The 24,804-nt window shown below is 55.8% G+C and overlaps 1 protein-coding gene across 2 annotated transcripts; it reads left to right on the forward strand.

Moving 5' to 3' along the window:
- Nucleotides 1–304: 304 nt before the first annotated feature.
- On the forward strand, nt 305–23,777 carry ARPC1B (actin related protein 2/3 complex subunit 1B). Of its 2 annotated transcripts, XM_075010305.1 has the most exons (11): nt 305–733; nt 9,949–10,085; nt 12,494–12,567; nt 14,509–14,613; nt 16,540–16,762; nt 16,891–16,998; nt 18,095–18,301; nt 19,020–19,095; nt 19,184–19,384; nt 19,846–19,932; nt 23,404–23,777. In XM_075010305.1, the coding sequence occupies exons 3-11, from the start codon at nt 12,504–12,506 to the stop codon at nt 23,440–23,442; spliced, it is 1,110 nt and encodes a 369-aa protein (XP_074866406.1). In that variant the 5' UTR covers nt 305–733; nt 9,949–10,085; nt 12,494–12,503; the 3' UTR covers nt 23,443–23,777. The 2 variants fall into 2 exon arrangements, with proteins under 2 accessions (XP_074866406.1, XP_074866405.1); XM_075010304.1 differs by lacking the exon at nt 9,949–10,085 and having other exon boundaries at nt 306–733.
- Nucleotides 23,778–24,804: the final 1,027 nt, after the last annotated feature.

The raw sequence follows: 24,804 nt of genomic DNA on the forward strand, positions 1-24,804 counted from the left end.
GCCGGGGCGGACGGAGCAGCCAAGGGCCTGCTCTGAAGAAGAGGAGGTTGGCTATTCTCTGGCATGAGGAGGCCGCTTTGGGGCTGAGCCTGCACGTGCTCCAGCGCTGAGCTGCCCTGCTAATCTCATGGGAACACTCCTGCTCCCGGCTGTGGAGGGGTGCAGGACTGGGCCTTGTGGGCCACTGGAACTGTCCAACGGGGGCGGGAGGAGCTGGGGGGTGGGGAGGGGGGCAGACCAGGATCTTTTCCTGCTGCAGCCGCCTGACTCTGCCCCTTCCCTGTGGCTTTTCACAGCCCAGTGTCCTCAGGAGCCCAGCGCCTGCAATCTGCCAGGCTCCTGGGCCGGATGCGCACGCGGGCCCCCTGAGCTCCAAGGGCATCGGCCAAGCGGCGACCGGGGGCGCTCCCCCCCCACCCCGGGTCGGCCCCCCCGAGCCTTGCCGAGGCTGGAGAACTGAGCCAGGGCCGGCGCAGACAGCCCAAGCCTGCAGCGGCGGCGGCTGCAGCGCCCTGCAGCCCCCAGCCGCCCACGCAAGGAAGTGGTTACATGTCTCCGGGAGGAAAAGGGAAGTCAGGCGACTTCGGAGCGAGGACTCAACTTCTGCCTTCCACTCGGGGCTGGGTCGGCCGCCGTTCGTGTCGACTGCCCAGAGTCCAGGAACCAGCGGGCCCGCCTCGGGGGAGGGGGGGCAGAGAGCTTTGCACCCGGCCTGCCCCGCCTTCGCTTCCAGGTAAGCGGCTGGGGGTTCCCTCCCCTTCCCCCTCCGGGGACTGGGGGGGCTCGTGGGCTTCGCCGAGCAGAGTTCCCAGCCGCATGTGGAGCCCCGCAGGGCTGCCTGCACCGAAGGGGAAACTTGGGCTCCTGGCGCTTGAGCGGAGCCGAGCCGGGGCTGGGGCGAACCGGGCTCCCCCCTCCCCCGAATCAATAATTCCTCCCAGCCGTCGGCTTCGCCTCCCCTTTTAAATGGTCCTTCTCCGCGCCAGCATGTCCCCCCGCGCCCCCCCAGGCGGCCTGAAAGCGCCGCGGCTTCGGAGCAGCTCCCCGAGCAGGGCTCCCCCAGAAATTACTGGAGGCGGCGGGCTGTAGCACAGAGCCCTGAGCCCTGCTCCGGTGCCCCGCTCTCCCCGCAGGGCTCCCCGCCCCGAGCACGCTGGGCTTGACGCTCCCCTTGTTCCCGCTGCGCCGTTCGGTGGCGTTACTTCTCATTTACACCAGCGAGAGGAGGATCGGGGCCTCTGGCTCCGCCGTCGCTCTTTCCCGCCTGGATTTTTTTCCCCCTCTGATCCTGACCCGGGCACTGGATGCAAAGACAACACAAAGAAGGCTCTCGGGCCCGGCGCCTGTGCCTTGAACCCCTCATCCGGGTTGCTCTCCTGTCCAGAGGGACACCTTCAGCCTGGATTTCTGCCGTGTGGACAGGCTGAGATGCCAGTGTGCCCTTGGATCTAAGATCTTGTTTCCCCTGGGGCAGCTCATGAGTGGGTGGGGTTAGTAGGCAGGCTGGGGACAGATAGCTCTGCTGTTTGATCCAGGATTTATTGCTGGGCTTCTCTGGGTCTGTAATCAGCTCTAGGGGAGCTGTGTTGGCTCTGACAGCCTGGGGTTGGGGTGAGGGTGTCTTCAGTTAAACTAGCTGGGTGGGAATAAGGAAGAGAAAACCCTCGCCGGCAGCTTCTGTCGTGGGCTTCAGCTGGCTCTCTTTCCTCAGGTGGGTTACAGGCAGCGCTCCCTGTGAGCTGCACACTCGGGCAGCCATTCAGGAGAGATTCAAATCCGCCCAGCTGCTTAGCAGAGAGCCCACAGCTGGCAGCATGAGTTGCTGCTGGTGGGGCGCATCCACACCTGACTTGGTGCACAGAACAAAATTTATTCCGCACATGGCTGGAAAATACTTGTAGGGAAGAGTGGTGATAGTGCGCTCTGTCACTGGAAAAGCACCTAGCCTGCATCCCAGGGGAAGTCAGTGGGGCTCAGGCAGGAGCTTTGGAGAGTGCTGCCCCACGGTGTTGGCTGGAGGTGGACAGGAAAGAGCAGAACTGCCCCTTTAGGGAGCGAGGGGAGAAAGCCTGGCCAGAGGCATGCACAGCTCTGCCCCCTCCTCCTGCCGCCTGCGTTATTGGAGTTAACGGGCTTGACCGCGGAGGCCTGAGAGCACCAACAGGGCTGTGGCCTGATGGTAGACAGCTTTAGGACAGAGCTGCTCTGATTCCTGGCCTGGGTCTCCCTCGCTCCACCCAGGCTGAAGCAGGGCCATGGAGCTGCACACCTAACCCTGTAACTCATTTAGCAGCATCTCCCCCAGGGCATTGCTGGACTCCAAAGGGAAGACTGAGTCCACCTAATTTAGCAATAGGCCCCTCCCCAGACCCCCTCTCATATTGCCTGATTGACCGTTCAGAGGGGCAGGGGTTAACACAGTTGATCCTCCCTGCTCAGAGCTGTGGCGGGGCTGGGGGGTTGGGGGGGGGGGAGGGGGAGAAAGGACTGTCTTCAGCTGCATGTGCGAAATACAACTTCCTGCTGGGCCAGTTCCCCGCTCAAGGGAGGGCGGTGACAGCAGAGACACTCATCTCGCATTTCGCCTGTTTCTGGCCTCATTCAACGTGCCCCACCAAAGTTACAACCAAAGCTCTTTTTCCTGAGCAACTGCCTTAGCTGGGGGGCAGGCAGGGTGGGTAGGAGGAGAAATTGTCCAGGTCTGGCCTCCGGATCCATTCCCTCCACCCCCACCCCCAGGCTGTGTCTTCATTAGTGAGGCCTTGAGCCTGGATAGTAAAGAGTAAAACCAGAAGAAGGGAGGTATCTCGTCCAACTCAGCGCGGGGTAGCTGCTCATCTGTCGCAAGCAGGCAAAGATGCTCCAGCTTCCCTTTGTTTTACTTGAGAAAGCAAATACCTGCTTGTTCCTGGGGCAGGAGGGGATGTGATGGAGCCAAAGGATTTTTGAGGTCAGCTGTTGGAGTGGAAGTTGGTGTAGAATGAAAGGTGACGAGCAAAGTTTTTTTAGGGCTTTATTGTGCGTAAAGGTGATGGGGAAGCCTGTTATATTAGCATGCCCTGCTCCGTCTTTGTATTATGATTAAAACCGCAGCTTGTCTCTGGTCTGTCCTGCAAATGACTAGTGGGCCTGTAAAGTCAGAGAGGCCAGGCAAGTGATACCAGCCTGAGAGAGGAAGTGGTTGTTATTCTGTCTGTTTAAAAGCGTTGTCACAAGCAGTTGGCAGCAGAGCTCTTCCTTGTAACCGTTCAGTGCCCCGCACCTTCGTGGGAGGGTGAGGAAAGCCCTCCAAGGCAGCCATGGAGTCTGCCCAGAGAATAGAGAAGGCAAAACCTCATCATCCCAAGGCAAAATGAAGCAAAACTTTCTCCCTTCTCCAGGGGTTTAAACCTTCCTGGCTGCTTTGATACATCAAAAAAGAAGGGAACAGAAGCACGACTCCCCTTGTCTCCTTTGCACCTCTCCTCATCACACAGCTTTTCCTGGAGCAAAGTCAGCTGCTTAATTCTAACGAGAGACTTCACTCGTTTTCCGCTTCAGGTTTTCCCTAACGTCAGAACCAGCTCCTCAAAAATTCCCTGCTGTCAAGGGCAGCTAGGCGCCTATCTAGCTTTAAGGATCTGAGCCCGAGCTCCTGTCTGCAGCCAATGCATTGGCCTGATTGCTCCTGGTGCATCTCACCGCAGCAGCGTAAACTGGATGTGCTGTAGCAGGTGGTAAGACCTCAGCAGCACTGCGCAGTGATCACCAAAAACGCACGGTCCGGTTCATGGGATCAAACGACTCCCCAATGTAACCTCATTGATTTTAGGCTGGACTGGATAACATGAACCCTACAATCAGAAAACCCTGAGCTTTAACAAAGGGGGTCTGTGCCGTGAAGCTGACACATGGCAAGGATGGGAGTATAAAGGAGAGTCGGTCCCATTGGAAAATCATCCTCTTATTGTAGCAGCCTCTGCTAAAGATACAAAACTTTGATAGAGTCCAGAAGGGAGTAAACTAGACTGATTCACGTCTCGATCAGGCCCAAACGGCAGCGATTAGAGACGTATAAATCAGAATGTCACCTGCATTTACCGGCTTATGTAAATCACCAGGGCTATTAGTCTCGTGCTTCATGCAACAACTTGATCAGCCGCTGAGGTCAGGGAAATGTTTTCCCTCTGAGGACAGTGCCATGCTTCAGGGCAACTGCACCAGTGTTCCCCAGCAAGTCCGACTGCCCCAGCAGGCCTGCTTTGCTTTCACCCCAGAGGCTACAAACAGTGCAACTGTTCAGTGTTCTCTGAGCAAGCACATGTATTCCTCAGGTGAAAGCATCCCAGAGAAGACATGAAACCCAAAGACAAGCCTGTGTGTATGCTAATAAGCTTATTCAACATCACCCTAACTCCAGCAACGGGGCTGGTGGGCGAAAAGAATTTCAAAACCCCACCTGGGGTATTTTTTATGGCCACAAATTCATAACAACTCTTATCACAACAAGAACCACCCACTCCCCAATCTCTGAGCCAACCTGTGAGCAGTTTGGATTTTTGAGCTTGGCCCCTGGGAACAGGTAATCAGCAGATAAAGGTCCCCTCTGCAGGGTGAAGAGGCAAAAGGCTGAATACTCACAAAACCTGAGGCGGGAGACATGTTTCATCCACCCTCCACCCCCTCAAGAGATTTCCTGGGCAACCCACCTGTTTATCCCATGAGTTCATTCTTGTCTGGCGCATGGTGTCATGCGGTCCTTTGATGTTCCTAACACTTCCCAGGGTGGATGTTGGTCATGCTTCCACCTTGCAAATGTTACGTACGAGCCCACAATAGCACAGACCCTTTGAATTATTGGATTACTGGGTGATTTAGTTGGGGCTGGTCCTGCCTGGGGCAGGAGGCTGGACTCGATGACCTCCTGAGGTCCCTTCCAGTCCTAGGAGTGTATGATTCTGCGCTTTTTTAATACAATGGCGTCCAAAGCTCGGTAGCCTTAATTCACTACTGATTATGCAGGAAATGGCCAGATCTGTCACAGACAGCGTTGTGCAGTTAAGTTGAGTACGGGGTTTGCAGCTGTGTGTGACAGCACTGCTTGAGCCCGGGCTCGCAGGATCATTGGTTTGATCTGCCAGGTAAATTCTACAACCTCTACCCTTGCAAGGATTTTTGCGAGTGGTTCCTTGCGGGACAGGGCTGGCTGCCCACTTGTGTGGGGCATGGTTAGACTGCACATTTTGTGCTGTGGATCTGCATTTGGCTGGGACCCAAACCCCTAAGCATTGGCTTTTGCTAATTCCTGTCCGTGGACCCTGTTTCTTTCGCTCATCACAGGCCTGGCAAGCTGCAGTTGGTTACAAGAGGCTTTTTCCCTCTCCATCGCACTCCCAGCTGCCAAAAAGCAGACCAGGCTGTTTCATCTCCAATAATAACAAGCGGCCAATGCTGCAACTAACCTCCTGTCTGTCCTGCCCCAGGGCGGGGCCGAGAACCTTGGCAATTTCTGAGCCCTCCTCAGAAAATTGGCTCCGACATTCGAAATTTCTTCTGAGGCAGCCTAGAGCAGCAAACTCCAGCCTGTTGGATGGTTCCGGTTCCTTCCACAGAGGGGGCTGCGGCCTGTGGAAAAGACGAAGTCGGGTTGATTTAAACAAAAAAAAAAGAAAAAAAAAAAAAGGCTGTAAAAATAACACCTCCTGCTCTGGCGTAGAGTATTTCAAGCAGCACCACAATGGTTCTTTCATTATGAATTCCGTACGCTGGCAAAAGCCAGCGGTGAGCTAAGCTAGTGGAAGATTTTAGTCATGATCGACGCTGGGGTTGAACAGCCAGTTTGTTCTTAACAGAAGTGGAGCTTGCTTGCTGTGGGGAGGGCAGAAGTGGAGCTTGCTTGCTGTGGGGAGGGCAGAGAGAGAAGCGTTTGAACCCTGAGATTGGGGGGGGACCCCGGCCCACAGTTCAGATCCCGACTGTGGCTTGCTTGGATCCAGCCCCTGAGGCTCCCCTCCCCAGTATCTGGCCCGTGGCAGGCTGGGAGATTTGGAGCCCTGAGCCTCGTGGGCCAGAGGCAGATAAGCCAGGGCCAGATCCGCCCACAGGCCCTGCGGGGTGCAGGAAGCAGCTCGGCATGGTGCAGCTACCGCTCACTGCTGTTCCCCCAGCTGGGGAGGGGGGTGTGGCAGAGACAGCACTGCCTGGGGGCTTTATTCTGACCAATCAGAGCAGTGGAATGAGCTGCCTGGGAGCGGCTGTGGTGAGGGACACACAGGGCCATGTGCATCCCCGGGGTGCTGCATAGGTAAGCTGCACCCTTCATGGCCAGCCCCACAATCCTAGACTGTGCCTAGAGCCCCACACCCATCTCCTTCCCAACCCCACCCTAATCCTGCCTCTGCCCTCCCAGGCCCCTCACCTTCACCCTGACCTACCTACACCTCCAACCCTCCTTCCCAGACCCCCCATCTGCAACCCACTCATGCACCCCACTCCTGCCCCGATTGCCCACCCCATCAGCCCTGGCACTCCTCTCCCACCCAGACTCCTCCAATTCCCAGCCTGCTTCTGTACCCCCTACCACCCCCCCCCACCCAAAGCCCACTTCCTTGCAGCCCCCTCCAACACTGAACCACTCATTTGGGGCCCAAGCCTAGAGAAGCCCCCACAGTGAACTAGCTCCTGCTCACCCTTGGCTCTGGGGCTGATGTGTGAAGGTAAAGAGGGGACCGCAGCAGTGAGGGGTGTGTTCCTAAAGAGGAAGGAACTCACAGAAAAACCATCTTCGGAAACTAAAGCTGAAGCAATCACGCTGGCCAAGAGCTTGCATGCAGTTATATAGTGCTTGCAAGATAGTTTCCAAAGGAAGAGGGTGAGTTTGCATTTAACAGACTCGCTGAGGCTGCAGCAGCTTGCTAAGATGAGCTGGGTTGACTTCGCTAAGAGAATTTTGATCTTGGTTGATATTGGCCACCTTAAGGCAAATGCGTACAGTCCCTCTGTCTCTAAGCTGCAGTCTCTGCATTGTTTGGGGTGATTAACAGAACAGCTAAGCAGTGTTCCCTGTAGGCTGCATGCTTGGGCAGTCACCCAGAGATTCAGGTGCTGTGCAGCTGACTAGAGAATGCCCACAGCCAACAGCATGTGTGTCTTTTGGTGGTGCACATCCTCTTATGCTTTGGTGCATATAACAAAATTTATTCCACAGATGAATAAGGAAAAAAATAGTGGGAACATTGCAGCTGAGCATTAGCCAGAATAACACAGGTAACATTTGCATTGACAAAATTAGAAGCTGAAATAAAACATGCAGCGTAGTGACCACAGACTGAGACACGCAGCATGTTGCTGGGGCATGGAGAGACACTGAAATGGACACAGACACCGCCACCGGTGCCAACGTGTCCCTCTTTTGCAACATCCTGCAGCGGACACAGCCAGTGGCAGGAAGCCAAGCTAGAAGGAGCACTGGTCTGGTTCAGCATGACCAACTTCTGGTCTGAGGTCAGCCGCTTTAATACGGGAAAGCCTCCAACCTAGCCATGAAATGCAGCCATACAAGGCAGCCTGATGCTCCATGCAGGGCTGGGCTGGGGGGCTCACACTGCAGTACCCATGATGGGGAACAGCAAACTGCAGGGTGGTTTGGGAGGCCAATCAGTGGGGGACTGAATGGCTCCAGGGACTGGGAGATGGAGCATTTCACCACTTGGATGTCAGCTTGAATCCAGCCATGGCTGGTACTGACAACACACGCTGATGCGCAGCCGTTCTCTGGGTGCGAGCAGCTTGGTGCTGTCTGTCTTTGGGACCATTCCCTACAGGTGTCTGAGCTCTTCTGGGCTTGGGCAATGCAGGGGAGATTTACAGCTGCGTGCACCATCCCTCTTCTATAAAGAACTACCCTGTCTAGGGTGGTCAGCCCAGCTCTGATTCCCCCCCGACCCATGCGGACTTGGCAGGGAAGTGGCATCCGGTATATGACAATCTCTGAAGTCAGGCAGAGGCCCGAGCCAAAGGAAAGAGCTTCCCAGCCACAGGCAGTTTCCTCAGCAAGGAGGTGAGGAAGAAAGTGGAGCCACTGACGGCTCCTGTATGGGGCAGGCTGTTCCTCGTGCACTCAGCTCCCAGACTTGCCATGGTTCTTTCAGGCACTGCCAAAGCTCCCTGTCTGGCTGCAGCCGGGGCAGCGGAGGCCTGGTAGGCATGTGAAGGAGTGGGGGTGGGTCTAAGACCAGGCACTCTGAGCTCCTGCTGGTGGAGTGGCTCACTGGGATCACACTGCCAGCCCTGGTGGGGAAGAAGGGAGCGTGGCAAGCAGTGTTCCTGCTCATTTTTTTCCATCCACGGTGCGATAAATTTTGTTATGGGCACCAGCACTAGAAACACACGCTGCTGGCTGAGTGGCTGTGGGTGATGAGCTGGTCAGCTGGGTGGCAAGTGAAGCTCTCCTGGGCGGCCGCCCACGTGCCCAGCTTATAGCCAACACTGCTGTCAGGGAGGCAGTGTGCAGGAGGGGGTGCGGGAAGAGTCTAGGAGCGTGAGGCCTGGGCGACAGGGATGCAGCTTACCTCTGCAGCACCCTGGGGATGCACATCGTTCTGCATCCACACCACACAGCTCCCAGGCACCAGTCTGCACTGCTCTGGCTGGCCGGAATAGTGCCTCCTGGCTACACTGCCTCTGCCAGTCCGTCTCCCCCCAGTTTCCAGCTGGGAGAACAGCTGCAAGCAGTATTGGCAGAGTGTGGATCTGCTTCTTGTCCCCCCACCCACACACAACAGAGCCTGTGGGTTGGATCTTCACGCACCTGCCACCAGCCCCAATTAAGGAACTAGTTCATGTGACTCAGCACTAGATAGGTCCCCACCCCTCCATGAAGGGGCCCGGCCAGACCATCCATGGAAGTGGCACATGCGCACTGAATGCCCCAGCTGATGTGACTGTTTTGGGCCAGTCCCCTGGATTCAGCAGCCGTGGCCAGAGAGCGATTTCCTGCACCAGCACGGCAGACTTTCCCATCAGCCACGTGTAGCTATAAGCCAAGAGCGTGGGTGTCCATTGGATGGGATAATTCCTGGCTTAGCTGCAGAATTCGTAGCATCTTTGCCCCAGACGAAGAGTGCTCCCCTAATGTTCATAGACTTTGCAGAACCCAGAAATCCTGCATAACGCATCTCTTTGACTGTCACAGCATCCTTCCCGCTCTGTCTCCTTCCACTTGTTCCACCAGGACTTTATCCAGCCTGCACTGCGAGCTCTGGGGCCGGGACCGTCTTATGTACCTGGCCGTGCAGCTCTGAGCAAAGCACAGCCTCCAGGGCCTACAGCAATGTAAAGAAGTAACAATAAGGCTGATTCAAAAGGAAACTCTGCAACAAACTTTGAAGCATCCTGGGATCCGTGTTAGCGTTTGTAATGGAGGATGGCAGGCGACGTAGAACCGTGTGAAAATTCCGTTTGTTTTCAGCGGGAAGCAAGGGAAATGCATTCTGGGATCAGGACATCAGAAATGCAGAACTACTTGTGGAGACTTTTTTTCCCACAAGACACCAGCACAAAAATCCCAAAATGCAGCAGGTCTGCAGGAAGTGTGGGATAGGTGCCCACAATGCATTGCTTCCACAGGCAGACTTGGGCAACCTTGGGGGCGGGGAGGGGACACTAAATCCACTTTCTGAGAAGTTCAGGACACACAAAGTCGACTTTAGTGTTAAAGTGTCGACTTTAATCAATTCCATTTCATTCCCTAGTGTAGACTCACCCGAGGAGAGCATCCAACTAGCCCCAGAAACGGGTTGAGATCGCAAGCGACTTTGGGTTTGGCCTGCACCAACCCCCTCCTGTAAAACCCCAGCACAGGCCTGGGTGCTGCGTCTGTTGGCCTTGGGAGCAGGAACTGGCGCCAAGAAGGCTCATGAGTGATTAAAAAGGCCCTTCATATTCTGAACCAGCTTCCTGTTTTTTAAGGTTATCAGGACCTTCTTGTTTCCCTTAAATGCCCTGACTGTGACTGGTTGCTGCCAAAGGCCATCCCAGGGAGATTTGCAAAGGGAACTGGGTGGAGGCCTTGCGGCGTCCTTCAAGCAACAAGGCTGGACTGGATGGTAAGATCATGGCTGGAATATTGGGTCCATCGCCTGGGATGGGACCAGTGTTGCCTCTAATCTTTTCCATCCATGTGCAGATTTTTTTTCACCATCCATACGCAGAATCATTTTTTATGCGCATTAAGGCATGTGCCAGTGTGCATCACTAGTAGAAATGGAGAACCTAGCCAGGGGTGCTTTGCTAGTCAGAGGAATGGCATCTGAATCTCTCTTGAGCAGCTGCACAAGCTCCCAGCTTACAGGAAATACTGATGGGCCACTCAGGTCTAGCTGAGTCTCTTTGAATTTTGCAGCACAAATCTCCCTTCACCAAGGCCAAATGCAGAAGGGGAGCAATTGACTGGACTAACTTAGTAATGTGGCCCGGGGCTGGCACGTGAGAATCTGTCTTCAGAAATTTTGGGGGTGTCTGACTGGAAAGTGCTGGCCAAAGAGAAAGGAGCGTGGGGCTTACTGGCTTTTCACTGGTTGGAGGTGTCAGTTCAAATCCTGCCTTATGTTCCTGAGGAACTGGTGGGTCCCCATCTGAGCTGCTAGTGACCCAGACTGCAGAGATCATGGTTTGTTGAACTGCTCTGAAATCAAATCTGAAAGTTCAACAGAAATAAGTGCAAAGTACTGCAGGGAGGAAGGACAAATAAAACATGCAGCTATAAAATGGGGAAGAACAGGCTAGGCTGGCGTACTACTGAAAAGGTGCTGGGGGTGATCGTGAATCACAAACTGAATTGGAATCAGCAATGTGATACAGTGACAAAAACTGGCTAATATCCCTCTGGAGTGTAATACAGTTTGAACCTCTCTAATCCAGCACCCTCAGGACCTGACTGCTGCTGGAGGAGAAAATTTTCCAAAACCCAACACTGGTTCATTGTCAACACGATGTTCATTGACATCCTGGGGAGGTCAACATTGTCCAGCAGCATGACCAACACTTCTGCTGCTTATAGAGCTCTGAGAAGACATTGAGGGGTAAATTACAGTTAAATAACAGCACAGAACACTGAGAGCCAGGACTGGTGGCTGGAAACAAACTCTATGGGACCACGGGAAACTTGGCCGCATCCATGATAAGTGGTCGTCCAGTTAACTAAAATCATGCCAGATTACAGATGCTGCCAGATGTGAGAGTTCTGGGTTAGAGAGGTTCAATCTGTAACAGGTGTTTTGTAGGTAAGATGCAGGAGGTAATTACCAGAGGAGGCTGTGAAGGCTAGGACTATACACAAGTTCAAAGAAGAGCTAGATAAATTCATAGCGGTTAGGTCCATAAAAGGCTATTTGCCAGGGGGTAGGAATGGTGTCCCTGGCCTCTGTTTGTCAGAGGCTGGAGATGGGATGGCAGGAGACAAGTCACGTGATCGTTATCTTTGGTCCACCCCCTCTGGGGCATCTGGCACTGGCCACTGTTGGCAGACGGGATGCTGGGCTAGATGGACCTTTGATCTGACCCAGTAATGGCCATTCTTGTGTTCTTCTGTTATGTTCTTATGCCCCTCTCTGCTCAGTACTGCTGAGGGCTCAGCTGGAGAACGACAAGCAGCTCTGAGCACCGAGCTTTAGGAAAGATGTGGATAAACTGGAGAACGTCTAGCGTTGAGGGTTAGGAAACCTGACCTATGAAGAAAGGTGTTACGATTGGTATTTTGTAAATCTAATAACAGTCTCCAAATCTATTAGGCGTTGTTCAGAAGGAGCTTCTCCATAGCCCCTGAAGGTGGAGTGCAGCGTAATCAGCTGAATCTGCAGCAAAGGCGATTTCGGTTTGACAAGAAGGACATTCCTGTTAGGGTAGTTAAGCTCTAGAGAGCTAAGTCAGACTGCGGACTCGCTGTCAAGGGAGGTGTTAAGAGCAGGCTGGCCTAACACCCGTACAGTACTAGGCTCTGCAGGGCCAACAGCCTCACTGGGCCCCTAGGTTAGGCGAGGGAGGGGCCTGCCTCTGTGCCCCAGAAGGGGTGGGGCCTCGGGTGGAAGGGGCAGGATTGGAGTCAGTCAGATAATTGGTGTGTCACTACAGGCCCTGGGGCAATGGCCCCCCTTCCACCCCCCATCATGCGAGCCTGGCTAGGCCGACCTCAGTAGCATGGGCTGGAGTAGATGACCTCATGAGGTCCCTGCCAGCCTTACATCTCTCTGATTCTATGACTGCCAGTTGAAGTCAATGGGGCTATGGCAGGTTTTCACCAGCTGCGGAGCTGGCCTTTGGTTCCAGTAAGGCTGGCATTACGCACAACTGTGGGAATCTGCCCAGTCTGTCCATGACGGGGAGACCAGCCCCATGAGCCTGTTGGCCGCCGTGGCAGTGGCTGGCTCCCTTCGGTGGTGAGGAACTTTAGGTGTGGCTGACGAGGGTCGGCTTTTAACTTGGCTTTAACATCTGGGCTTTTCCACCCTCCTTCCAGCTGAAACACCATGGCCTACCACAGCTTCCTCCTGGAACCAATCAGCTGCCACGCCTGGAATAAGGACAGAACCCGTAAGTACCCAGCGCCCGTCTCCTCCATGCTCACCAGCACCTGGGGGTGAAACCAGGCTGCTCTGATATAACTGACAGCAGAATGGGCGCAAGCCACAGGCTGCACTGTTAAGGGCCCATCCCTCAGAGTGCAGAGCGCACTGGCCTCCCTTCATGGCTGGCTCACAAGACTGCTTGCCCTGGGTGCCCAAGGCATCAGATCCCCCCGCAGGAGCAGGCTGTGGGGACTCTCACGTCTGGCTTTGCCAAGTGCAGTGCCCGGTGAGGCTGGGCTATGACCTAGTCATGTTGTTCTGGTGCGTCACTACAGCTCTACCGGCGAGCTGGGCCCAAGGCATGACGGTCCGTCCAGATCATGAGGGCCTCAGTCACTGCAGAACAGATAACAAATTTGGAGCCATTTGCAAGGGCCAGATCCCAGTTTTGACCACCCAGCGAGGCGGTGGCTGCTGGTGCGTGCGTGCGTGCGCGCGCGCCTGCCTGGAGTTTGTTTATGTCTTGGCTCTGAAGCAGTTCAGATACCAGGGTAAGCCCGAGGAGCGAGTAGGTACCACATCTGAGGTGGCTCCCACGCCTCCCCCATGTCTCCCTGCCAGGAGACTAGGTGCATGCAGGAAGTAGCTGAGCCCAGTGCAGCAGGCTCACTGAGAAGTCCCTGAGGCCAGGAGCACCACATGAGCTGGGTTCCAGGGGGCCTGGCCCCCATGGTGCAGCAGTCGGCAGACTCAGGGTTGACCAGAACAGACTGTGACTGTCTGTAACACAGATAATTTCAAGACATTCCAAGACAGTCTGAGCTGCCTTTGTGGCCTGCCAGCAGAGCCCCTGGGTGACTCATGGTGAGTGATACTGTCTCCTTCCAGCCGTGCTAGTGGGGAGCCCGGGGCGGAGGTCTGAAAGGACTTTGATGAGCCCTGAGCGGCTCAGAGCAAGGAGCGCTTTCCTTAGGGGGTAATGAGCCATGCAGCTGGCTGTAGGCAGGATGGGGTGGGCACGGGCAGAGTGCCTGCCAAGGGCCCACCCCGGACAGCTGGCGTTCTGTCAGGACCCTCCCAGCAGAATGGCTCGTCCCCATGAGAGGTGGGTGGAGCCTCTTGCCAGATTACCGCCGAGCTGAAACTCAATGGCTGGGGCAGCACAGCGGTAGCAGAATGTAGCACGGCTGGTCTGGGCCAGAGTAGCTCAGCTGGGACAGTTCGCACCCAGGTGCTCCCCTCCAGCGCGAGGTTTCAGCTCATGTCACCCTGCTGGTTCTCCCCCTTGTGCAGCTGCCCTCAGCTTGTGGGGCCCTGAGCAATGGGAGAAGCACAAGGCCTGAGCTGCGCTTGACTCAAGGCCTCAGTCTCCCCTCCGTGTTCCTTTTATAACCCCCCCACCTTCCTGCATAGAGGCCTCTCCTCACCACAGGCCAGCGGCAGCAGGTGTGAAGTTTCTCTCCTAGCACCACCGCAGCCCCACATCACTGGGGCAGAGGGATGTCCCCCACCACAGTGAAAGCAGTGTCAGCTAACTGCGCACTGCAAGCTGGGAGCTGGCTCCGGCGGTGGGGTCGCAGGGCCGGCCGCGTCTGAGAGGTCACCAGCAGTGGAAGGTAGAAAGAGGAAGGACAGGGGTTCGGCAGAGAGAGCCTCTTTTAAGTGCGTGACTGTTCCACCAGCTCTGGTGTTCGGCCTTTGGCTGCAGCTGGTGCCTCCCTCACCCACCACCTACCCCCTGGCGCTAGCCAGGTTAGTGGCTTTCTTCCCTGACCCTGGCTGGCCATAAGTGAACACCCTGACGCTTGAGAATGGCCTTTCTCACCGTGAGCTTAGCCTGAAGAGCCGCATGCCGCAGCATGGGCGTTGAAAGAGCCGGCTCCTCCTTGGAACCCAGCTTCAGGGCTCGACACGTTTCCCTCCTCCCCGAGCGGCTGGTCACATAACTGCTGTCCTTGTTCCGCAGAGCTGGCCATCTGCCCCAACAACCACGAGGTGCACATCTACAGTAAAGCCGGGGCAAAGTGGAACAAGGTCCATGAGCTGAAGGAACACAACGGCCAGGTGACAGGTGAGGCAACGTGCCCGTGGGCCGTGGGTCCCTCTTGCCTGAGCTCAGCCCGACAACGCTGCCCCTAGGCACAGCTGCTGGCGAGAGATGGGGACCGAAGGAGACAAACCCACGGCCAGCAGGAGGGCTCCCTGCTTGGCAGGGCTCTAAGGACGTGCTCTTCTTGGAGTCAGGGAAGGGGTGTCCTGAAGATCTTGGCTCAGCTACAGCCAGGCTACACCCGGTCGGTCATCTTGCTACTTAAGCAGGGCTGGATCAGCCCTTCGCTGGGCGACATCCATGGAAGGAGGTGGTGGTGGAGGAGCCAATGGGTGGTGATCTTCCCCTCAGTACTGAGCCTAGACGCCCAACACAGCAGTAGGAGGTGCCGTACTCTCTTTCACAAGAAGCGTGCCCAGGGGGTCCTGACCCGGGGGCACTCGGTGCCCAAGGCGCTTCCTACAGCCGTTCTTGCGCTGCCTGAATTGCCTGCTGGCCTCATTCCTCGCCTCTTGTGCTGCGGAGGGCCAGCCGACAGCTGCCTCATCCCACCCAGACCTGGCTGCATTTCTTGGGGGCAGGGGTGCGTGTGTGTGAGGGAATTCACGCCGCTCTCATTTGTGAAGCGGCGAGGGCTGTTGCAGGCGCAGGGTGAGAGGCGCAGTGACAGGGCAGCCCAAGGCATCCTGAGGCAGGAGCTGCCGCTAACTGGAGATAAGCCTTTAAGCAACCATTGAAGCTGATCTGGGGCAGGGCCTGTCTAAGGGCAGTGCACTGGCGTTCAGGGCCTCCACACCCTGTCACTGCCAGGGCAGGGAGAGGCAGTGGTCTGGAGTGGTATCAACACTCTCCAATGGGAACAGCACCCAGCCCCGTTCTGCCCCTTGTCGGCCTGCTAGAGGGGGCGGGGGACTGAGCCTGCAGCCCTATTTCCTCAAGGCCTGGCAGTGTCTCGCCCCCAGAGATCTGTGGTTTGAAAGGCTCTTTCCAGGAGGTTGTGGCTGCATAGCTGGAAACCCAGACCAGCGTGGCAGCCTGGGGCACTGTCTTTGAAATGGCACCGGTGCGGTGGTTCCCACCCTGGGGTCGGTGGACCCCTGGGGGCCTGTGAGGGTATTACAGGGGGTCTGTGAAAAAAACACAAGCAATAAAAACGAGCCCAGGAGATAAGTTTTAAATACACTGCAAAGTTACAAACGATATCTATTTTTAGAGGCAATCTCTTCCCATAACGTCATTAATTAATGGCTGTCCAAAAATCTACGCTGTGGTTTCCTTTTTCGTGTACGGCAGCATATGGAGCAGCTCGAATTGGCTTTGATGGGGGTCAGCGAATGGTTTGGGGGGTGTCCATGCTAGGGAAAAGGTTGGGATAGCTCAGTGGTTTGAGCATTGGCTGCCTAAACCCAGGGTTGTGAGCTCAATCCTTGAGAAGGCTATTTAGGGATTGGGGCAAATAGATGTCAGGGATGGTGCCTGGTCCTGACAAGAGGGCGGGGGACTGGACTAGATGACCTCCCAAGGTCCCTTCCAGTTGGAGGAGAAGCGTATCTCCAATTATTTAACCACAGCCCTAGGGAGAGCATGGGGCGGGGGGTGGGGGGAGTGGCCACTGGCTGCAGAGGGGGAAGGAAAGGGCTGGGGTGCCCCCTGCTGGCCATGGTGTTGGTTTTCTCGCCGCAGCTTTCCGGGGGACGGTAAACCAATGGGAGCAGCTAGGCCGGACCCCAGGCGGTGAGGCCCCTGCAGCTCCGCTGTGAACGTGGTGGCTGGGGAGCAGCTCGACGAGTGGAAGACAAAGGGGTTTAGGAGCACAGCGTCCTAGAGCTTCAGGCCAGAAGGAGCCGTTATGCGCTTCAGGCTTCCCTCCAGCAAAGCACAGGCCAGGAGAGCTGCCCCCACCAGCTTCCCCACCCTGCCCCACGTCCACGGCTCGCTGCCTTTCAGGCATCGACTGGGCCCCCGAGAGCAACCGCATTGTGACCTGTGGGACGGACCGGAACGCCTACGTGTGGACCCTGAAGGGCAACGTCTGGAAACCCACCTTGGTGATCCTGAGGATCAACCGAGCTGCCCGGTGTGTGAAGTGGTCCCCCAAGGAGAACAAGTTCGCCGTCGGCAGCGGCTCCAGGGTCATCTCCATCTGCTATTTTGAGCAGGAGAACGACTGGTGAGGCCTGGCCCTTTGGGGGCTCTGGGGGCGGGGGGGGGGGGGGGAGAGACACACCCCCAGGGCTCAGGCGCCCCAGTTGTGCCCCTGAGCCAGGCACGCTGCTACCTGCCGATGCTGTCCCCTAGGTGGGTTTGCAAGCACATCAAGAAGCCGATTCGCTCGACGGTCCTCAGCCTGGACTGGCACCCCAACAACGTGCTGCTGGCCGCCGGCGCCTGCGACTTCAAATGCAGGTGAGTCGAGAGTCATGGGGAAACCACCAAGCCCCCCAGGCGGCGGGTGAGGGGTTCTGGGATGGCGTAGGGAGCCTGACATGCCCTGGGGCGCGCCAAGCTTAGAAATGGAGCCTTGAGTGATAACCCCACTGGGTCCGGGCTTGCAGAAAATGGCCTCACCTTTGGCTGCGACCCATCACTTTCCTCAGGGAAAGCTGAGGTCAGTCTCCTGCCCTGTTGATTGCTGACTCGACAGGGGCCCCAGCTCAGAGCGCCCCAGGCTTTGGGGAAGGGCTGAGCCTGGAGTGACTCCCAGCTCAGGCACTTCACTGACTCTTCCTAATCAGTGACATCTGCTGGGCAGAGAGCAAAGCCTCTTGTATGGGCACAACCCCAGATGAGCACAGGGCTAACACAGAGGCAGGCTGCAGCCCAGTGCTCGGATGTGCCAGATCTAGGCAGAACTCGGCCCTCCAGGATGCGCAGCTGCTCAGGGCCCAGGGGTGAGGGCAGACGCCATGTGGCAGGCTGCTTCCCTGCCTGATGATACAGCAAAGAAGGGGACCTCAGCATTAGTGCCTCCCTTAGGTGTCCATCAGGGAGCTTCCAGTTTGTCCTTCTCCACCACGCGGGTGTTTCATCGTTGACGTGGCCCCACCCAGCTCCCTGGCCAAAGAGCCATTGCCCATGGGCTTTCCTAACCTGGCTGGGTGAGGGAGAGAAGAGTATCTCCCCGTTCTGGTTCAAACTTCCATTGCTGCTTCCATGGAGCTCAGAGCTGTATTTTTGGAGCCTCTGGGATTAGGAAGCAAGTGTTTGAACCCAGCGAGCTGCTTCCCCATTGATTCCTTCTCATGCTACAAACCAGAACCAACCAAATCCAGCTGGGCTAACACCCTAATGAGCTGGCTCAGTCACTAGGACAACCCTCAGCAGGTATCTCCGCAGCCCAGTGAGAACCAAAGGGCTTGCTCCAGGTCCCACCATCCATACTTAGCAACCTGGTCCCCAAATTCCTCAGCCAGTCCCCAGGCTGCTGGACTTGGCTGCTTCTCAAGCTGCTGTTCACCCAGCGTGTGCAGCAGCCTGGATCTGTGCCTCCCTTCCCCCCCAGGATTTTCTCAGCCTACATTAAGGAAGTGGAGGAGAGGCCATCCCCCACGCCCTGGGGCTCTAAGATGCCCTTTGGAGAGCTGATGTTTGAGTCAAGCAGCAGCTGCGGCTGGGTCCACAGCATCTGCTTCTCGGAGAGCGGCAACCGGGTGGCATGGGTTGGCCACGACAGCACCGTCTGCCTCTCGGATGCCAACAAGAAAATGGCGTAAGTGGGACGGTTTTCTGTAAGCGAGCAGGATGGGCCAGCTGCAGCCAGGAGCCTTGTGTCTCGAGGGTTGGGGGGATGTAGCTGGACGCACCATGGGGCAGACCCCATTCTCAAGAGAACCAAACGGGGGGATTCTCCTGCTGCACAGAGCAGGGAGAACCTTGCTGGCTAAGCCTGCAATGCAGGGCCAGCTGGAGGGCTGAGCTGGCTGCAGGGGCCCGGAAGCTGGAGCAGCTGGGATGTGGGTGTTTCAGAGGTGTCACTGAGCACCTTTCTCAGCCCCATGTGGGTCAATCTGTTCCTGGGGTGCAGGGACTCTGTAGTGAGTGGTCTGGGAATGAGCAGGAAAGGCGGAGAGCTCTGGGGCCAACTGCTGAGCCGTATGCAGGTCTAGCCTCTGTTGTGTCTCTGCTGGGGTGGAGGCCACCTCTGGGGGTGCAAAGCAGCAGCCACTCGAGAGCAGCATGTGAGGAGTGCTTCCAACACCTGGAAGCCAGGTCAGCCTGGTCCTACTGTGCCAGGATGAAGAGGGGACCCAGTGTCACGATCTCCCAGCTATCTTGGCCCCTTGCCCTGGCTCACCCCAGGGTGCTTGGCAGGGCTGACTACACTTGGATGCAGTCCAGCACCTGTGGCGGTCCCAAGGAGGCTGTGACGTGAAGCTAGAAAGCTGCTCAGAGGTACTAATGGCTGTTGGCATCTTCTCCCCACCCAGGGTGGCCGCACTGTCCGTGGAAACTCTGCCCCTCCTCGCGGTCAGCTTCATTACAGAGAACAGCCTGGTGGCAGCGGTAAGTCTGTGGCTCATGCCAGGGAACTGAGCGGCTTCTCCAGTGCCCGGCAGCTTGACTCAGACCCCCGCTATTGATGTTTCTCCAGGGCCACGACTGCTACCCAATGCTCTTCACCTACGATGAGAGCCAGGGCTCGCTGAGCTTTGGCGGGAAGCTTGATGTCCCCAAGCAGAGCTCCCAGCGGGGCCTGACTGCTCGCGAGCGCTTCCAGAACCTGGATAAGAAGGCCTCCTCCGAGACCAACAATTTCACCCTGGAAACGCTGCACAAGAACAGCATCAGGCAAGTCCTGGGTGGGGCAACAGGAGGGGCCTCGCCACACACACATCCCAGGAAGAGCTAAGCCTGGCTAGACCCCAACTCCAGAGCCACCTCCTTGCTTGAGGACATTCGTCTTCCAGTCGGACCCTGTTAGCATGGGACAGGCTGAAGCAGAAGTTTGTGCTGCAGGAGCCGGAAGGCCCATCTCCAGGGGGTACCTGCCTCTGCTGGCTGGAGTTACTTGCTCCAGGCAGGAAGAGCCCCTGCTGGTGGCTCTCACACCTGACGGTGGTGAGTTGTGTTGCACGACAGAAGAACTCTTCCATTAGTTCCAACCTTCCATGACAGGCCTGGGACAGTGGCAGGTAGTCAGATAACCCCAGAGCTCAGTAAACTCTGGAGTCCAACATACCTGCCTAGAAAGGCTCCGTCAGATGCTGAGGTCAGGGCAGCCATATGCCAATGTCTTTCTCCCTCTCCAGCCAGATCTCGGTGATTGCCGGTGGCAAAGCCAAGTGCTCCCAGTTCTGCACTACGGGAATGGACGGGGGCATGAGCATCTGGGATATCAAGGTAAGCGAGGGGAGAGGTTGTTTGCAGGCTTTGGTGCTTCCCTGGGGGTCAGCGGTGCACAGCCAGGGTGCCAGGGCCTGCCTGCAGCTCTGGTAGTGCCATTGCCGGCGTTGCAGCCAGCTGGCTTGCCACAGCTGTAAAAGAGAACATGGGGCCCCAGAACCCTGCACAAGCCTATTGGCACTTCTGCTGCCCTTTTGGCATGCTCCAAAGCCCCACACCAAGGCTGAGCCCTTACCCCACAAGCGGGGTTCTCTTGACGCACACACACCTCATAGAGCTGGAAGGGACCTCTGGAGGTCCAGTCCCCTGCCCTTGCATTAATGTGAGTTAAGCGCAAACTGAAAGCGGTCCAGCTCCCGACCCCCCCAGCTGGGGGAAGCTTGGGAGAAGCCACGCCTAGCTCCCCCCAGCAGAAGGGATCCAGGAGCCAGGCTGCCGCCTGGGCACCAGCTCCCCTCCACTCCTTGGACCCAGGAAACTGACCAGGGCTGGTATCCCCATCAGTTTCCTGGCTCCTCCACATTATGCGGGAAATTTGACTTACACAGGGGTTGCAAGAACGCAACCTACTCCGTAAGTAGGGGGGGGTCTACTGTAAAAGTGCAGCTGCTTTCATCTTTGAATACTTGAGTCCACTCTAGGTGTGATGTGTGCACACCTGTGTACTTTTTCACAAGTAGTTTTACAGAGGGACACCAATAACTTGTATTTAAGTATACAACCCCCTCCCCCCAAAGCAGCTGCACATTTACTCAAGTAACTTTTTGGGTCCTTTTTCCACCTCTGGGCCGCCCGCTGTTACAATTACTGGGCTGCATTCAAAGCTCACAGGCAGCTAGCGGCCCTGCCTCTCTGTCCAGCTTGCACTTTCTAGTTGCTTTTATTGCTCCTTTTGGCAGCATTTTGCTACCGTTATCAGAGTTCACGTGATGGGGGAGGATTTGGCAGCTCAGATGCCTTTTGAAAGGTTGGACAGGAAAAAGGAAGCCGGGTTCTCCCTGTTTGAAGGCACTCGGGGGACACGGGTGGGAGCAAAAGCTTCCATCTCACGTCACACTTGTGTCCCCAGAACCCCAGCGAGTTGCCTCTCTGCAGCACAGCCAGGCCTGGGAGATGCTGATCAGCACCAGCATGCTGCTTGCAGGCCAGTCCTGATACTCAGAGCACACTGGTCTGCAACCCCACACTCTATGACCCCACAGAGCCACTGCCCTGTTCCCCAGAGCGCATGTCACTGATTGCTGGCTGGTACAGGCACATAGCTCCTTATTGTTCTTGCTCCATCTAATGTGCCATTCTCTGCTGTGATTGGCTAGCTCCAGGAGGCTATCTGATCACCTTCACAGCTCCAAACATGGATCACCTTTTCTTCTCTTGATGTATATTCACCGAGCCAGCCACTCTCACGTAAGCGCCAATGATTGAGGCATTGTGTAATAAACATGCCCTTCTTCCAGCCCCGAGCAAGGCTTGGAATGGGATCAGACGTGCAGCGAAGCAATGCCACCTCACTCATGGCGTTCCCCCAGTGTGACTCCACCCGTTTCTTCACAGCTAGGAGCGTTTGGCAGGGACATGCTGTCCATGATTTGACCTACCCATATATTTCTCCAGTTTGGTGGGGAACATTCCCTGGGATGGTAGTTTTAAAATTCCATGTTACTGCAGGGAAAGTCAGAGCATAAAGCTGGCCCCTACGATCAGAGGATCTTGCAAAAGAAATGAACACACCCACCTGGCTCTGTTAGAGCGTTAACTTGTACAGCCCTCTCCCACAATGGAGAGCTGTAAATCCACCGACCACAGAAGAGCATGTCATGAGCTCTCCCTTGCTGTTTTGTGTGTGTGCTGTGCCTTCCCAGCATAAAACAAATAGGCCATGGTTCATAGCATGTGTGGGCAATAATTCTGACCAGGGTGCAGGATCTGGGAGGGAGTCTGGGTGCAGACAGATGGGTTACGTGGTGGTGCCACAGGCAGGCTCTGAAAGGGATGTGCTTACCTGAGCAACTCCTAGCCAGCTGATCCCTCAGACAGCCTCCCTGCCTGCCCTGGCCCTATATGCTGCTCCAGGGGCCCTGTGGTTCTCTGAACACTGCAAACCCGAAAGGGAGGGGTACTTTGCATGCTGCCAGTCCTGCAAGCCAAGGGGAGCTGCAAGATTGTGTTAGGAGTGGAGATAGCCTGCAAAGCCTCGCCTTTTCCCCAAGCCTTGCAGCCTTCAGAGAACATGGTCCCTGAAGCCAGCTTATCTGCACAGCGTACAGGGAGCCTGAGGCTCCTGTTGGCTGCAGGCCAAATCCAGAGGCTTGGCGGGCCACATCCAGCCTACAGGCCGTATTCTTCCTGCGCCTGGTCTACCAACTTTTGCAGTTTGTGTCCACGTGAAAAATAACACTCTTAAGCTGTGTCTACACGTGCACGCTACTTCGAAGTAGCGGCACTAACTTCGAAATAGCGCCCGTCGTGGCAACACGCGTCGGGCGCTATTTCGAAGTTAACTTCGACGTTAGGCGGCGAGACGTCGAAGTCGCTAGCCTCATGAGGGGATCGGAATAGCGCCCTACTTCGACGTCGAAGTAGGGACCGTGTAGACGATCCGCGTCCTGCAACGTCGAAATTGCCGGGTCCTCCATGGCGGCCATCAGCTGGGGGGTTGAGAGATGCTCTCTCTCCAGCCCCTGCGGGGCTCTATGGTCACCGTGGGCAGCAGCCCTTAGCCCAGGGCTTCTGGCTGCTGCTGCGGCAGCTGGGGATCCATGCTGCAGGCACAGGGTCTGCAACCAGTTGTCAGCTCTGTGTATCTTGTGTTGTTTAGTGCAAGTGTGTCTGGGAGGGGCCCTTTAAGGGAGCGGCTTGCTGTTGAGTCCGCCCTGTGACCCTGTCTGCAGCTGTGCCTGGCACCCTTATTTCGATGTGTGCTACTTTGGCGTGTAGACGTACCCTCGCAGCGCCTATTTCGATGTGGTGCCGCGCAACATCGAAGTTGAACATCGACGTTGCCAGCCCTGGAGGACGTGTAGACGTTATTCATCGAAATAGCCTATTTCGATGTTGGCTTCATGTGTAGACGTAGCCTTAGTGGCAGAATTATGTTCTAGAGAAACATATCTTAGTCCCCTTCCCCTAAGGAGAAAGTTACACCAGCATGACTGGCCACATTAGCCAGGGATGGTGTAACACAAACACTACCAGTGCAGGTCAAGCAGCCTGTCTCTTTATGGCTTAAGAGAGGTGGTGCTGGAAGGCCCTGCATTGGAGAGGTGACTGACTTACAGGCAAGGGGTCTGCTGCAGGCCATGTTTCCATGGGCTGTGCTCGGCCCATGCTTGGCCCCTGCCCGCTGGCTGACTGAGCCAGTCCTCTGCTTTGCTATGGCCAGGCTCCCCAGCCCATTTATTCATGTGCACACCCCTCACACACCCCAAGAAAAACATTTGTTGGTAATTTTCCCTGTTTCCCTCCTAGAGCCTGGAGTCCGCACTGAAGGATCTCAAGATCAAGTGAGGGAGCCCATGGGAGAAATGGCACCTGCCACACCACCAGCCTGGCTCTCTTATTCCAGCCCTGCTTGCTTTCTTTTTTTCCCTCCTGTAAGGTGCTCAGTTTAAATCAAGATTATTTGCAGATACACATCTCCCGACAGCAGTGCAACCGCCTGGGCCCCAGGGCACATGGGAGACATGTCAGCTGAGGTAAATTGTTTTAAAAACAAAAACAAACAAAAAAAAAACCCTAGTTTTTTTTTAAAGACTTTTTAAATGTTTAAAACCATGCACCTATGCTGGTCATAAACTGCTGGAAAACCTCCCCCAGAAAATAAAGGATCATTTTCACATAAATCAAGTGGCTGCTTGCTGTCCAATATGTATTGAGGTCACTGTCACTTAACTTCTCCCTGACAGAAGACACCATAGGGGAGTTGCCCAGTGCTGTCTCTGCGTCTCACACCTCGTAACCGCTTCCTGTTTCAAACAATCACTGCACTGCTGCATGGGACGATTTACTGCCAGAAGAGCTTATTGCCTGGGAAAGGCTGGGATGGTTCTGTCCGTGCCTGTCTCTGCCACATACAGCCCCACCCATGCTGCTCACCAAGAAGCAGGTATCCTAACCTGAGATGATGCTGCCCTGGTTTCATAACTCTGCTGGCAGACAAGATGAAGCTTGTGCTTTCAGCGTGCCGGCCTTGTGGTTAGGTGCAGCACGGCCTTCAGACAGGTGTGGGCTTTTCAGACATGGGTAAGAAGCCAGGGCTGTGATGTCTTCCAAAGCATTTAGAACCAAGGGGATAAAGAGAGAAGGAAAAATATAGTTTTCACCGGCTAAGATCCAGGGGAAGCTACTTCTAAACGGGTCCTTTTCCTGGCAATGCCGAGTCACTGCATTGCTTTCTGCTCATTTACGCAGACCGCCAAGGTTCAGGGCCTGGTGCCTGGCTAGAGGATGTTTCATCAGACTAGTACTGGAGTTTACCTCTATTGCATGTGTGGTCACAGGCGGTTCCTAGACACACTCACAACAGAGGCGTGTAATAAGGGCCACTCAACCCAGGCCAGATGATCAGACTGATCAAACCTTTACAGATACATCACACTCCCTGCCACAAACATTTAAGTCAGGGCTTTCCATGCCCCACACAAACCCACTGCTCTCCCCCACACCACCCAATTCTGCAAGATGCAACAGTCCAGGGTTAACTCCATCCTCGTTGAAGAGGACCTGGATCGATAGACGCTAGAAAACAATTCTCCTCCTCCCCATGCCAGCCAACTGTGTATGTGGAGCAAAGCGAGTGTGATATCCAACAGAACCAAGCAGGGGAAGCGTGTTATCTTCAGGCTCTGGCTGCAAGGACAGGCCAGAGGC

Source organism: Carettochelys insculpta, chromosome 16, assembly GCF_033958435.1.
Source record: "Carettochelys insculpta isolate YL-2023 chromosome 16, ASM3395843v1, whole genome shotgun sequence".
Classification (NCBI taxonomy): Eukaryota; Metazoa; Chordata; order Testudines; family Carettochelyidae; genus Carettochelys; species Carettochelys insculpta.

Bases quoted from the DNA above. Each gene is read 5' to 3' on its own strand.
- ARPC1B (XM_075010305.1), top strand. From the start codon at position 12,504: ATGGCCTACCACAGCTTCCTCCTGGAACCAATCAGCTGCCACGCCTGG. The intron at 14,614-16,539 runs GTGAGGCAACGT...GCTGCCTTTCAG, and splicing joins ACACAACGGCCAGGTGACAG to GCATCGACTGGGCCCCCGAG. The intron at 19,096-19,183 runs GTAAGTCTGTGG...ATGTTTCTCCAG, and splicing joins AGAACAGCCTGGTGGCAGCG to GGCCACGACTGCTACCCAAT.